The 15,330-nt window shown below is 41.5% G+C and overlaps 2 protein-coding genes across 5 annotated transcripts in view; one reads left to right on the forward strand and one right to left on the reverse strand.

The window, feature by feature from the left end:
- The window catches only part of BCAR3 (BCAR3 adaptor protein, NSP family member), a 207,247-nt gene extending 204,014 nt beyond the window's left edge, over window positions 1–3,233 (forward strand). For both annotated transcript variants that reach the window (XM_063939864.1, XM_063939865.1), the window contains 2 exons: window positions 189–401; window positions 2,182–3,233. In XM_063939864.1, the coding sequence (XP_063795934.1) occupies window positions 189–401; window positions 2,182–2,345 (377 nt within the window). In that variant the 3' untranslated portion in view covers window positions 2,346–3,233. The remainder of the gene's footprint in view (window positions 1–188; window positions 402–2,181) is intronic.
- FNBP1L (formin binding protein 1 like) overlaps window positions 2,928–15,330 on the reverse strand; it is a 261,673-nt gene continuing 249,270 nt past the window's right edge. For 2 of the 3 annotated variants that reach the window (XM_063939866.1, XM_063939868.1), the window contains one exon: window positions 14,397–15,014. In XM_063939866.1, the coding sequence (XP_063795936.1) occupies window positions 14,836–15,014 (179 nt within the window). In that variant the 3' untranslated portion in view covers window positions 14,397–14,835. Of the gene's footprint in view, window positions 6,021–14,396; window positions 15,015–15,330 lie in introns of those variants that run through there. The other variant, XM_063939867.1, reaches the window with a different exon arrangement.

The following is a 15,330-nucleotide window of genomic DNA, read 5'->3' on the forward strand; positions in this document are numbered from 1 at the left end:
ATGCATCCTGGGAACAGTCAAAGCTTTAGCCTGTTGGTGCCTCGGATCAAAATCCAACTCTACACCCCCGATGTTATTCCCTGTGGAATCCAGTGTACCTCGCAGAAAGAGATTTAACTATGGTAAGTCTACCATAAATCTCCTTTTGCATTTGGTGAATGAACATCTGTTGTGTGCTTTCACTCTAGGAATAGTATTTGCCGTGCAGGAGAATCTGACCGTCCCATTGCTAATGCCTATAATAACGTTATTGCAACGCCAATCTGTCATATTTGAAGGAATGGACTGGTGGGAGAACCACGACAGAGGATGTGAAATAATGTTCAGTCATTTGGAAACTGCACGATTTCTTGCCCAAAATGCAGCTTTGTATCAAAGCAATGCAGAGCGTATATTGGAAGGTAAGGATGAATACTAACAGCAGCAGGGACACCAGCTTAGTTATAGAGGACTTTGTTAGTGTTATTAGCTACTGTTTTTATGGATTCTATTGCTGTGTAGTATAAAGCAGATTTTGTTTCACGCAACATTAAAAAATAAAATGAATGGAGCATCAAATACTGTAGCACTAGAACGAAAACAAAAAAACTTGGTCCATCTGCACCAATTGCAGCGCACCATGGTTCACCCAGGAGCAAATTTTATTGTTTGTTTCTATAACTATATGAGACCCAGAGAGCTCATGTAAAATAGAATATAAGTTTCCCTATGGGGCAAGAACACACATGCTGGAAAAGGCATTGAGTGTAACATAAGAGCTTTTAATTGCAATAAGTTTCTGCCAGCATTCCGTGTTTAATTTCCCCATAGAGAACAATTATTCTATTTGATTTGAGGTCTCTACTGTATTCAGCTAGCAGCCATGTGCAGCTTGGCTTTATTACCACTGCTGCAGTGTCCATGGTAATGTTTGTCCTCAACCTTAATGTAACTAACAGGAAAAGACTAGGCCTGAATTTGGCAGTAATGTTACCCAAAATGGAGAGGGCATGGCTTGTTTGTTTTTTAGTATAAAACAGGACTTTACCCACAGAAAACCATATTACAGCGAGAGGTAGCTGATGAAATGCTTTCTCTGGAAGATAAAAGATCATCCAAAAGTTAAGACTACCACCGTGTGATCAGCTGTATTTATAGTACAAAAATCAATCCCTTGTGGGCTAAACCCATATTCATGCAGATGTTCAATTCCCTAAACATGAGGCATTTTGTCAGGAATATTTGTTGTCTTGGCCCTATAGAGGTGCAAGTGCATTATAAAGCAGGTACCGCTCAGACCTTTGTATGCCACATCTTGTGCATGATTCAGGTGTATGCAAATGCATTTATGCACAAAAATATACAAATGCCACTACTGCCTGGATTTGTAGTGAGACTCCCACCGTCGGCTTTGCAAATCCCATTGGTTGCATACAAAGACGCAGATCAGGCGGTTGTTGAGGTTCTGAATAGTCCTATAATTGTGCAGCGTGGCCGCAGGAAGGAAGAGACCGTGCAGCTGTACAGTGACATACCTGCATTTTTGCAGCCACTCCCGTTACCTCCCCCAAACAGTCCCTGACTGGTAATCATTTTGAGAATAATCTTCTATGCAATCGCTATCCAAAGACCATCACTGCACAGTGGCACTTAGATGCATATGCAGGCTGCCAATAGCTGCTCAAGTGCAGGGAATGGAAAAACAGGTTTGTGTACATCTCTGGATCACGCACTTTGTCCACTAAACAAAAAGGGCAACTTTTCTTTGTGGCGCACTCCAGGGGTGATGCCATTGTTTTGGGATGTCTATTTTTCCTGTCTAAACTAGATGTTTAGATGCCCAAACAGTCACAATTCAATTGTGTTTGGGCACCTGTGTATATTGCACCCAAACAGACAAGGTTTAGCCATGTAAAACTGCTAAACTGTCTAAAGTCCTGTTTTTGGGCATCCAAACTCCCAAACGTAGTGCACATTTCTTCTCGCAACTCAGGAGGCTGTGAGAATAAATGTCACCCTGTGGCTACCGGGCATGTAAATGGAGTAAAAATTTAACTGCTACATTTTGCACCCCCTAGCGATAGCCGTGGCGGGGGGAAAAAATGGAAAGGCCCCCTAAGAATTATTGTAATGTGCTCATTCAGTGATGCAGCCTAGTCTTACATAATGAGTATGTTTCTTTTTTTATCGTTTCGATTATAGGTTTTAAGCCAGATGAAGAGATGAGCGAAATCTTCAGGACAGAATTTCAAATGCGACTGTTATGGGGCAGTAAAGGGGCACAAGTCAGCCAGGCTGAGCGATACCTAAAGTTTAGCCAAATCTTAACAGCCTTGTCCAGAAAACTAGAACCACCACCTCCTTAAAGCAAAGTGCACCTCTGCTCATTAATCTACAAGAGACTGATTCAGAATCTTTAACAGTAGCATGCCGTTTTCATAAACTGCCTGTGGATGTAGGTGTACAATGTATATTGTGGAGTTTTGTTTCTTTTTAAAGAAACCTATGGCTATAATAGCAGAAAATTATTTATTACTATCAGTTTGATCATGGCTACTAATTGTGCAATAGGCAGGCTGGACAAGTGCAGAAGTGTAAAGGATATTACTGTTGGACTTCTACTAATGATACTGCAGAAGGACAAAGCCAATGGTGGAAATGACTAACATTGGCTGAACTGAAGATGCTGGTAATTCTGCGGTGTTATACAAATGTGAAATCGGGATCGAGGCGGTGTATAAATATATTCGATTGCCAGCTTTTCTGAAAAGAAAATGGACAAACACTACTGAAACAAGGTCAAGTGGACAGTTTTGGGAATAAGGACAATCATAAAGTTTTCAGTTTTTATTCCATGAAAATATTCTCAGAGAACACTATTCTTCAACAATGTATTTATCAAGAAGAAAAAAAAAAAAAAAAGTGTACATTAAACAAAACTAAATGCATCAGGGCAAACAAGAAAAACTTTATTAAGACAATTCACGGTCAGTTTTTCAGAAAACTATGGGCTTACTTAAATAGTGCAAACATCTGCAGTAACCCATAACAACCAGATACATACTTTCACTGGTCAGACTAAAGTACTAAAACTTGTTATCTGATTGGATGCATTAAGTCACAGCACATCACCATTAAAGAAGCCCCCTTGTGTGCAGGAACCATATTTTTCCTTAGTGTCGTAATGATCGTTTTATTTGATAAAATTCCAAATGAATGAGTAGAACCATTAAATGAAAGCAGTTTTGTATAAAGAGTATTTGTGGTTTATTAGACATTGCTGAATGCTTTCAGGGGTACAATGACCCACCATCGAGATGAACTCTGTGCAGATGTATATAATGTGTATATATATATATTTTCGTTACAGGCCTCACCAACTGCAAAGTTAATATTTTTACATAAAAAAAAAAAAAAACTACTCTTTTGTAGTTTTGTCAGCAATGATTAAAAAGACATTTTTTTTTTTTTTTAAATAACCCCTGTATACAATATTCATATCTAAGCAAATGTTTTAAATACCTTAACATGTGTATATGGCGATAGTGGTTTTTACTTTTAAGTGAATGACTGTTTTGTCACAAATACAAGAATATCAATAGCAAAACAATGTAACTGGAGGACGGTAGATTTCTAGTTACATTTTTCAAGAATAATTTCCCAACCATTCGCAATGAGTAGACGTCCATTTGTTTTTCATTTCAGGTTTTGGAATAGTTACAGAAAATAGCACTTCATGTATGGGCAAGTAGTAAAGATGACCGCCCACAGTGAGAATTACTGTCATTGTACTGCATGGGAACCACATGAGGGTATTTATTGCTTATTTGGCAGTCTGCCAAAGTATTAATAATTCGCTATAGGAAAAACGGTCAAATGAAGCCATAGATTCACCACCTACTATTCACTGGCAGTATTTTCTATCGATGAAAAATGGTTCTTCCTTTGGTATTAAAACGCACCATTAAACTATGGGCTGATTAAGTTCTCCTTCCAACACGAACTCGGGTACGTTACTGAAGAACATTGTAACCTTATCCCCCCCCCCACAAAAAAAAAAAAAAGTTTGCCAGTGTGATGACTTCTGTATTAGGCTTACACCAGCAATGACCGTACCCTTGTTTGTGGTGCAAGAAAAACTTTACACAATAGTGTTTTCATAGTAATTTAGCCATTTATTTAAATGCCAGAGGAGCTTCACTACCCAAGCTGAAAATAGGTTTTGCTGGCATCAACAAAGAAAATAAAATCATACATTATTTTTTAATACATCCCATGAAACATTAAGCCAGGTAGTGTCTTTTTTTTTTTTTAACACAATAATTCACAAGTTTGGGTAGAGACAAGTGATTAAAGTGGTCTCCGACACCTATATGTACATTATAAAACAGATCAGCAATACAATTGTTTATAAAAGAAAAGTGCACATAATTATTCAGTATTACTGTCATGTTATCAAGTTTATACAATAAAAGGATTGCCTGGCAAAAGACATAACATTTCAATAAAATGGACTGGAACTTCCTAACCCCAAAAATACACTACAGTCCTAAAGACAATGAACAAATTACAATGATTGTGTTACATGAGCTGGATTCTAGTTTACGCTACCCAGAATTAATCAACCATAAAAAAAACTCCTACAATGGCTGCTACTGCAGCTGTGGCACAGTAGACATCCTCAGAACTTAAAGGCTCACAATGTGATTCTTGTAGGACCTTAAAACACTGAAGAGATAAGAATGAGAATGCTAGACCTGCTATTCTCAGGACCTATCCTCAGACACCATCAGTCATAGAAACCCACAAACACAATAACTGGCTGGAATTAACCAAAGCTTATAAAAACAAATTGGTCCATTTAATATCGAAAGATGGTCTTAAGTGGTTATTCCCTGAGGATAGGAAATCACTGCGTTAAGCCAATTAAAGAACTAGAGATAGCAGATCTGGGAGCAATACATTGACAATCGACCTCTTAGGCACTCCAGTTTAAGGCAGCATTTGAATGGAAAGTAGTCACGTTGTCTAGAGAAAAGGGAAGACCTTCTGTCCTTGCGGCCGTGCACAGATCTTCTAGATACAGGAGCACAACTTCAGCCAGATACCAGAGAGTTCTCGCCCAGGTATGATGCGCGTGCAAGTTATATAGACATAAACAAAGCTAATGAGTTCCAAAATAAAAACTGGAATGTAATAAGTTATGGGAAAGATGGATAGTCATAGCAGCAAAACTAAAAACAATAGAATGGTGTTGCCTTGCAGGTATGTAGTGATCGGCAGTCAAGGAAATATAGTGGTTTTGATAAGAAGGCGATCAAACTGCACAGACTGTCAGAGGGAAATCGGGCTGTAGAAAGAAGTTAAGTCGAGAAACATGGTTCATGCAAGTAAGAGGGGTTAGGGTTGAGAATGTAGATGGCACAAGCAGACATTGGCAAGATAAAACCCTGTAGGCAGCCAGTCTCCGAGTGGTGGAGAGAAAATAAAACACACTAGTGAATATCTGAAGAGCTGTATAAATAATAACTATTACAAGCCACTTTGGGAATGTAAACATCGGCACTTAGAACCTCAGACTTCTGTCTGGCAGTCACGTAAAAGCATCAATTGATCTTTTGGTTGTTTGGGGGTGAAGAAGGTGCAACATTAAAAACCTAAGAGGGCAATTGTTTGGAGTGATCGGACATGGAGCTTGTACACCAGACACAACACGAAGCATTTAGTCTTCTGTAAGTGGCAGGGAAAGCACAGCCATAGAACATTCACTAGTTTGTTTGCCAGTTAAATGTAATCTTAATAATAAAGATGAAATGATGCACTGTGGAAGATTGATGCATTTTTCGCTGCAAAGCGGAAAGTGCACCACATTAACATAAACGTCAGGGTGTCTGGAAGTTAGTGAATAACGTATGTATCATGCGTTCATGCGTGTTGCTGCTCTCACACATGTCCCCAGCCTAATCCCCTCCCCTTAAAAGATGCTGCATGTAAACGCCTTCCACATCTCGCCCAGATTCACAGACACCCTCTTCAGGAACCTGCAGTCCGAGGAAAAAAACAGAAGAGGACAGTTATGAAGGCACTTCAGGCAGAATATACAAGGCTATCATTATTATGTGCTTCTTTTTTTTGAAATATTAATCCAAATTGCATATTTCAAAATATTAATGGAGAATTGTCAAAAATATCCTATTGTAATATGTTGTGACATGAAATACAATTTAGGTTTCTCAAATGAACAAGAAAAACTTTACATTCATTTCTCATGGCATACTTTTTTGAAGCATGTTTGTCACTGTTGCTATTGGTGTCTATAAAGTTGGTCAGAGACAAAAACTTCTAATGAATTGCAATAGTGACTTATGGCATGTAAATCAATTCACAGAAGTATTCTTTTCCTTTGTTTGCTTCAATGAGGTTGAAACAACATATTACTGTATTTTGGTAACAGTTCTCCTTTAAGCAGGCCAGGTTTCCCAGTGCAGTGATCTTTGCCACAATAGCAAAGGCAAATGAATGTAAGGCAAAGATGGTATAGGGCCTCTGGTCTCTCCTGCTGAAGATGAGCATGCTCAGGAATTACTTGTACAGGTCAAATGGACATACTGTAACAGGACTACAAATACGAATGGAAACACATCTGATTGCCTGGTTATTAGTCCTATGGTGGCTCTGAATTAGCAGCTAGAAAGCCTTACCCCACCTATCATCACTGTGGCTGAATACAGGGTAAATGCCAGTGCGGTGAGGATTTCACAGGGCATACTTCATTTAAATAAAGTTATTTGTAATTGAAGTGCTCCTTTAATTGATTAGCAGCACACATAAAAGTTAACCTTATAAAAGCTGTACTAAACATAGCTATATACACTAAACATAATTCTAAACGGCACAACTGTACCAATTTAGACAGGGCCCAAGGCCTGAGGAACAAAAAACCCCCTCTTAATGCTCGCATACATGCCACTGGAACACACGGCCGTGATGGGACATCACCTGGTAGGACGTATGTCCGAACTGTCACCGAAGAGTGACAAAAATCCTGAAAATAGGATTTTGGTACTTACCAGGTAAATCCTTTTCTTTTAATCCATAGGGGGCACTGGAGTACTCTTGGGATATGGACGGCTTCCACAGGAAGAAGGCACTGAATAAATTAATTTTGAAACTACACCTCCCCTCCATATCCGAGTACCTCAGTGTTTTTTACTGAGCCGAACAGGAGCGATAGAGAGGTTGACAATGGAGAATTACATATAACATAACGGACAACAATAAAGTTGACACAACATTACTGACAACTAAACAGTTGACACCATAACCGATTAGAACTTGTTAATCTGAACCAGTCGGTGAAAATGTGTTACCATAAGATCTACTAAACCTACCCCAAACCAGGTAAACTGCTCTGGGTGGGCGTCCAGTGCCCCCTATGGATTCAAAGAAAAGGATTTACCTGGTAAGTACCAAAATCCTATTTTCTTTTTCATCCACTAGGGGTCACTGGAGTACTCTTGGGACGTACCAAAGTTTCCCCCGTGGGCGGGAGAGCTGTTTGGCACCTGTAACACTAGGCGGCCAAAGCTAGATGCTGATGCCGCAAACGTATCAAACTTGTAGAAGTGCACAAACGTGTGCACCGAAGACCATGTAGCCGCCCGGCAAAGCTGTGTCGTAGAAGCTCCACGACTCGCTGCCCATGACGTTTCCACAGCATGTGTGGAATGAGCTGTTACTGATGTAGGCGGCTGTAACCTAGCATGAAGGTAAGCCTGACGTATGGTCAGTTTAATCCAACTGGATAAGGTCTGCCTAGAAGCTGGCCAACCCATCTTGGCAGCATCATAGAGAGCAAACAACGTATCCGTCTTACGAACTGTCGACGTTCGGGATACATAAATGCGTAATGCGCGTACCACATCCAACCTACCAGAGTCTCCTGTTAACACAGGAACTACTATTGGTTGATTGATGTGAAAAGATGACACTACCTTTGGTAGAAAAGCGAAATTCGTCCGAAGTTCCGCTCTGTCATCATGAAACACTAAATACGGTGGCTTGCACGACAAAGCACCCAAATCTGAAACACGCCTTGCTGACGCTAAAAGAAAAATTGTTTTCCCAAGTGAGAAATTTAATATCCACTTGTTGTAAGGGTTCAAAGTAAAAAGACTGTAAGAAATCTAAAAACCAGATTCAAGTCCCATGGCGCAGTAGGTGGAGTGAATGGAGGCTGAACTCTGAGGACACCCCGCATAAAGGTGTGAACCCACGGCAATAGGGCCAATCTACTATGAAAATAAATTGACAACGCCGATATCTGCACTTTTAGTGTGGATAAACTCAGACCTCCATCTAACCCCATCTGTAGAAATAACAAAAGACGGGATAACTTAAAAGATGATGTCGGAAACTTCCGAGCTTCACACCAACCTATATAGGCACGCCAAATTCTGTAATAATGAGCTGCCGTAACCGGCTTCCTAGCTCGTAACATGGTTGGTATAACCGATTCTGGAATGCCCTCTCTTCTTAAGAGGGCTGTCTCAACAGCCACCCCGTCAAACGCGGCCGCGCTAAATCGGGGTAAAGGAACGGACCCTGCTGTAACAGGTCCGAACGTAGTGGGAGCGGCCAAAGACCGACTGCGAGTAGACCGCGGAGATCCGAGAACCAAGCTCTCCGAGGCCAAAGAAGCGCCACTAGTATAATTGTGACGGACTCTCCTTTGATCCGTTTTAGCCACAGAGGGAGCAGCGGAAACAGTGGAAACAGATACACGAGACTGTATGGCCACGTGATTGTGAGAGCATCCACCGCCACTGCCTTTGGATCTCTCGTTCTGGACACGACCTGGGGCGTTTGATGATTGTGGCGAGATGCCATCAGGTCCACCTGCGGGTAACTCCACTTCTGGACCAGCATGTGAAACACTTCTGGATTTAATACCCATTCTCCTGGATGAAAATTCCGACGGCTGAGATAATCCGCCTCCCAGTTGTCCACTCCCGGAATGACTACTGCCGACAATATCATTTGGTGATACTCGGCCCAATAGAGGATTCAAGCTACTTTCCGCATTGCCATACGGCTTTTCGTTCCTCCTTGTTTGTTGATGTATGCGACCGCCGTCGCAATGTCTGACTGCACCTGAACAGCCTGAGCCTGCAGCCTGTGCACTGCTTGTCGTAGTGCATTGTAAATTGCCCGGAGTTCCAGGACATTTATAGACCGCAATCTTTCGTGATCCGCCCAGAGACCCTGGAGCTGATAATTTTGAACTACAGCTCCCCAACCTCTGAGACTCGCGTCCGCCTTGAGAATTATCCAATTCCAGGCGCCGAACCGCTTCCCTGCGGTTAGATTCTGTACTTTGAGCCACCAGAGTAGAGACACTCTGGCCCTTGGAGACAACCTCACCCTGCGGTAAATCTGCAGATGCGAGCCCGACCACTGTGCGAGCACATCCAATTGAAAAGGACGTGAGTGAAGTCTTCCGAACTGAAGCGCTTCGAAAGTCGCCACCATTGTGTCTAATAGGCGAATGTACAAATGAACAGAGACTGTGCGTGGCTTGAGCACTAATTGTACCAGATGACGAATGACCTGTACTTTCTGTTCGGGTAGGTAAATTCTTTGATTTACCGTATTGAGAATCATACCTAGGAATTGAAGTCGTTGAGACGGAATCATTCAGGAATTCGCTTAGACAATGGTAGGAAATCAGATTTCCGCCCCCCCCCCCCCCACTTGGTCTGCGATCTATCTCGTTTGGAATCCGACTCCGCCTGTTAGGAACGTAGCCAAAGTGGACGTTATGCGCCACTAGCGAAGCTGAAAACGCAAGAACCAACTGCCAACGTCCAAAGAAGCTGTAGGCAGCAAGAAGTCTAAGGTGGTCTTTATTTAGGGCCAACCTGAACTGGAGTGCCCTGCCACTACAGCCTTGTTACCTCAAACCCTTACCAAAGCAGGGCGAAGCAACAGCCCTACTGCTGTGTAGGGTACACTCCGATAGGTAGTTAAACGCCCAATAATTGCAATTGTCTCTCATTGGAAATTGTTCAGCCTTCGCTGAGAACCTGACGTACTGGCCTGGTGCTATGAGGGCTGGCGGCGAATCTACCGCAACAATCTAACTGAAACAGTAAAAAAAAAATTTTTTTTTTTTCCCCACTCAGGCAGTACATGACCCCGCATTCCCCCCAAAGAGGACCGGTAAGGGTCTGTCTGTGCAGTTTTTACACAGAGTACTAACCACTATACGATCACGGCAACTTAAACGAGCCAGGTTATCCGTAGTCAGATGCGTTTTACATTGCGCCACTGGCCCAGATTCGTATTTGTCCGACACACTGTGTGACCGACCAGCGAAGCTGCTTGTTTGACTATGCATTAGACTTAGTGATCATGTACCCCAACCAGTAAGTACACCACGGATGTAACGTGTGTATAAACCTGCATTACCATGCATGTGGTTACCAGCAATAGTGAATCTTCCTGTAGAGTCATGCTGTACAAAAACAATTAATAAATTAAATTCCTAACAACACCCCGCTCCTCCAGAGGCTGAGTGTTGTAGGGCAGCAACCTCCGGGAAAGAACCAGGAAGTAACGTTACAAAATGGTGTCCTACCATGTTTTTTTTGTTTTTTTAAACACCTGTTAAACCAGGATCTGAACCAGTGTCCATGCAATCACAATGTTCACTGTGGCTGGGAAGCCTAACCACTTGGCTACAGAGCCACCTGTAAAAACAAAAAGCAAAGCTGCTGCAGGTGAGGCCTGAACTCACCATGTTTGCAGTGCTCAACAGATACTGTTTAATAAGCACTGTGTGCTGACCAATTAGTCTTGCTTACTGCAAAATAGATTTTTAATGTCAGCATATTTATATATATATATATATATATATATATATATATATATATATATATATATATAATCTATATCTACACATACATACAACAATGTATATTCACACATACTCAGACCTTAATATATACATATTCCATATATGCATACATACACATATATATTATATACCCATATACATATATCCAGATATATCCTGATACAGAGGTATAATAATTTTTAGAAGTCTGAAACTAAATGTGACCTCACACAGGCTTAAAACCTGAGATGACTGCTGCTTAACCACAGCTTAGTTAATGGGCCCTATCTAGTGGCCGGCGCCGGGAGCGGGCTCTGGAGAGCTATCATGACTGTAAAACCTATGGTAGGTTTATATTGATAGTGTAAGCCCAAACTGAGCTAACCAGAATGTATCTTTTTTTAACAGTTTAAACTAGCATGCATTAGTATGCAATCTAGTTGGATCACCAGTTTCCTCCCAGATGGCAAAATATGCAATTGAGTTTGGGCGTATCCAGTGTGGTGTGGCTGTAGATTAAAAATACCTACAGCACCTTGTACTCCCAGGTGGCTAATCAGGCCCAACACTGCTTAGCTTCCAAAATCAGATGAGATTGGGCGTATCCAGTGTGGTGTGGCCAAGTGAATTAAGCCAAAGCTGCTGCAGGTGAGACATGAACTCACAATGCTTGCAGGGCTCCACAGATACTGTTTTATAAGCACCATGTGCTGACCAATTGTTATAACATATCTTACTTTACAACAGTGAACAAAGCCAGTATTTGGCTGCCACGGCCATGATTCAGATTTGCAGTCTTTAGGATAATATCATTATAAACAGTTATGATATAAATAATAGTAAGAGAAGTGAGTGTATATCCATGTAATACACTCTTAGACATGGCAGGGAAACTGCCTATTAGTAATTGCTGGTGTCTTACTCATTATGCAGACAGACAATACAAAAAAATACAAAGACAGACAACTTGCGCGACTCAGTAAATAGCACTAAGGTGTCTCTATAAATATATATCTGGCCAAGTGCAGTGCACGCCAGCAATATGCCTGATCCCAAATTCCCATTAACACCCCTGCGCCTTCAATGGAGGAGAGATGTAACACAGGAAATTCTGGAAATACAACAGGAAAAACAACAGGAAGCATGGTTAATATGTCCCCATGCTCACAGTATAACACAAAGTGCGACTTATAATTATGTAAGCAGATTTAATAAACATCTTATGTTGCACTCAAAACCTGCACATATAACTTGTATCCTGTTTTAACAAAGACTTCATAGCCTATTGTAATACATATGCAGCGCTGCTGTATTCCCTTTATCAATAAGAGTTGAATCATGAGATTTTATCCAGTGACCCTGACATTTCTGTGTGCAGGGAACATCACTGTGGCAGCAAAGTTACTCACTAGGCTATGGAGCCTGCCTTTTAACTCTCATTTGTGTCCCCCCCCGTGCTCCGTGTACCGTTCTCTATACACGGAGCCGAGCTATGGTGGAGAGGGAACCCGAATCGAGGGCCGGGGAGCGCGCTGCATAGAGCCGTGGAGCGGCCTATGCATAAAACCACGTGGCCGACGCGGCTCAGAGCGGCGGGGGAGACAGCCTAAACAGCGGCGCTGGAAGCGGCGGCGGGCGGCTGAAGGCAGCGGCGGGCGGCCACACACACACACACACACACACACACACACACACACACACACAGAGTATCCCACACAGCGGGGCGGCAACGTGAGCTGACCGCCCCGTTCAACATACCTGGACCCTGTGGTGAGGGCTATGACGGGGCTTCTCTGTAAGTTCCGTCCAGCCTTTACTGCAGGTTTTAGTCCTGCACGTGGTAGTAAGGGAGCTCTTTTTAGAGAGGTCCGACACCCACAGCTGCTATAGCAGCCTTCACTATCCCGGACCCACGCCTATTAGAAGGGGGGAAGGGATGTGGTAAATCGTTGAAAAAAGAAAAAACTTAGAAAAAATTCCAATGAAATGTGGACAAACTCCACAAGCCTTCTAACTGTGTCGAGCACAGAAAAAACACTGAGGTACTCAGGGATATGGAGGGGAGGTGTAGTTTCAAAATTAATTTATTCAGTGCCTTCTTCCTGTGGAAGCCGTCCATATCCCAAGAGTACTCCAGTGACCCCTAGTGGATGAAAAAGAAAAAAAAACTATTTTAGCTATATTTATTGCTCACAGCCCAGTTATAAATGTATAAAACTGCAGTAACATGTTAATGCTGTATGTTCTCTGTTCTGAATGTAGTTTTGTTTCAACTTCAAGCTACTTCCAATTGACTCCTACCATCCATTGCCCCAGTCTGAGTGAAAAGTCCCTTTTATGTGCATGAAGTGGGATTAATCGTACAAGTTATCATGCGTTCTCCTCTTACCCAAGAATATCAAGGGACGCAAGATTCCATTGCAGACATGCCCCTGGCCTGTGCAGTATTTTATTATCTATAACATTATGACATGTTCATAATCAGCAGGATTTCCTCTAAATACAAATTGCAGAGCAACAAGCACTGTCCCATGTAGCAAACAGCAAAAGAAATATAAAAGCAGAGCCATAGAGGACATCCAAACTTTCCTGTAAATAAACTGGATATAATATATAACGGTTGAAAGTGGTTTTGTTTATTCAGAATAAGTTTGTTTCAGACGTTAAAGAAACAAAAACACAACAGGTACTCCAGGTGCGATTCACATTCCATTGTTCTAGAATTTAATATGCAGCAAGGAGGAGAGGTCACTGTGTGAGCCCGATTGCTAAACCCATTAACAACAGACAGTGAACAAGGATTTAGCTACTGTAAGTCAATAGTAAAAAAATTAGATAGAGAGAGATATAAAGAGAGATAGAGAAACCAGCAACATACAGTATAAGCTTTTATATTGCTTTTATCATGACAAAAATATTTTCATAAAGTGCATCGTGCAGTAACAAAAACAGGAGACCAGCAGTTGACAAACTAATTGCAAAGGGCATAATAGCATAATGTTACTTATCCAAATGTCAGGGTGTGCATGGGTCCTCCTGTTGTACTTGCATCCGTAATCATGAGCTCATGATTAAGGTGTGGGTTGCACACCGAAACGGCTGTCGAGCCGGACGCACGTACGTACACAGGAGGACCCATGCACACCCTGACATTTGGATAAGTAACATTATGCTATTATGCCCTTTGCAATTAGTTTGTCAACTGCTGGTCTCCTGTTTTTGTTACTGCACGATGCACTTTATAAAAAAATGTTTGTCATGAGAAAAGCTTTATAGTGGATGTTGCTGGCTTTTTCTCGTTTCTCGATTTACATTTATAAGGCCTTGCACTCCATATTGTTGGACTCTAGAGTGGGTGCCGCTCGTCTCATGCTCATAATTATATTATATTTTTTATATATATATATATATATATATATATATATATATATATATATATATAGTTAGTATGGAGGGGGGAAGGGGGGTTTAAGTGGTTGAAATTTTCATTTTTAAGATAAAATAAAAGCTAGTCGCACTGTTTCTTGATACTCTGACCCAGGAGCATGCCTTTTTATTAAAACCAAGTTAAAATGCGAGTTTCTTGAAGGGGTGAGAAAATACAGAAGTGTCCATATATAGCTATACAAGACAAAAGCTGCCTTAGTGATTGTATGTTACAGGCTGGATAAAACCGCTAGCTTCCTAACTTACAGCTGAGGCAATACGATAAAAGAAATAGAAAACATTCTTAGAAAATAATGAATGAATGTACAGTTTAAAATCCTAACAGAACAGATCTCGTTAAGGCAAACGGTAATGTATCCTCTCCGCCAGTTTTGCTCTCACTGTGCTCACACAGTGAACAATATATCCGCCATGCACCCCAAGGAAATCCCATTCTCCTTCAAGTTTATATCCCGTTCAGCAAGACATTTCCTCCATCTTGCTGTGACCAATCCCAGGTATACTTGTGTAGCTTAGATATAGGTTACTGCACCTTTACTGTTTTTCTCTAGAGTAAGATCTATGTAAGACGTAGGGACGTAGCCTTCCTCTCCATTCTGCCGTCTTGCTCTTGTCCAGCCATCCCCTTTGTCTTCCTCAATGACGTACATGACATCACCTTCTTTCATAGCCAGGGTGCCTTCATTATTGCCTAGACAGGAGAAACCAAACACTGTTGAACGGCAGAACTTTAAGCTAGGTTGGGAAGGAAAGTGTTGACGTCCTTGCACAGAGAATAGAAATGGGACCTATCCATTGAACACATTAAATGGTTCTGCAATGAAAAGTGCCTCCATGGTGCAATTGTATATCTATAACCATCAGCCCAACTAACATGTAGCCCTGACAATGGGTCTTCATTCAATCATTGACGGATGTCCCTAGTTTGTGTAGACAAAACTGGTTTTAATCATTTGCATATCAAATCTGAGCATATGAGAAACCCACAAATGCCATTGGACCACAAG

This window comes from Pseudophryne corroboree, chromosome 9 (genome assembly GCF_028390025.1).
Source record: "Pseudophryne corroboree isolate aPseCor3 chromosome 9, aPseCor3.hap2, whole genome shotgun sequence".
In the NCBI taxonomy this organism is placed as follows: Eukaryota; Metazoa; Chordata; class Amphibia; order Anura; family Myobatrachidae; genus Pseudophryne; species Pseudophryne corroboree.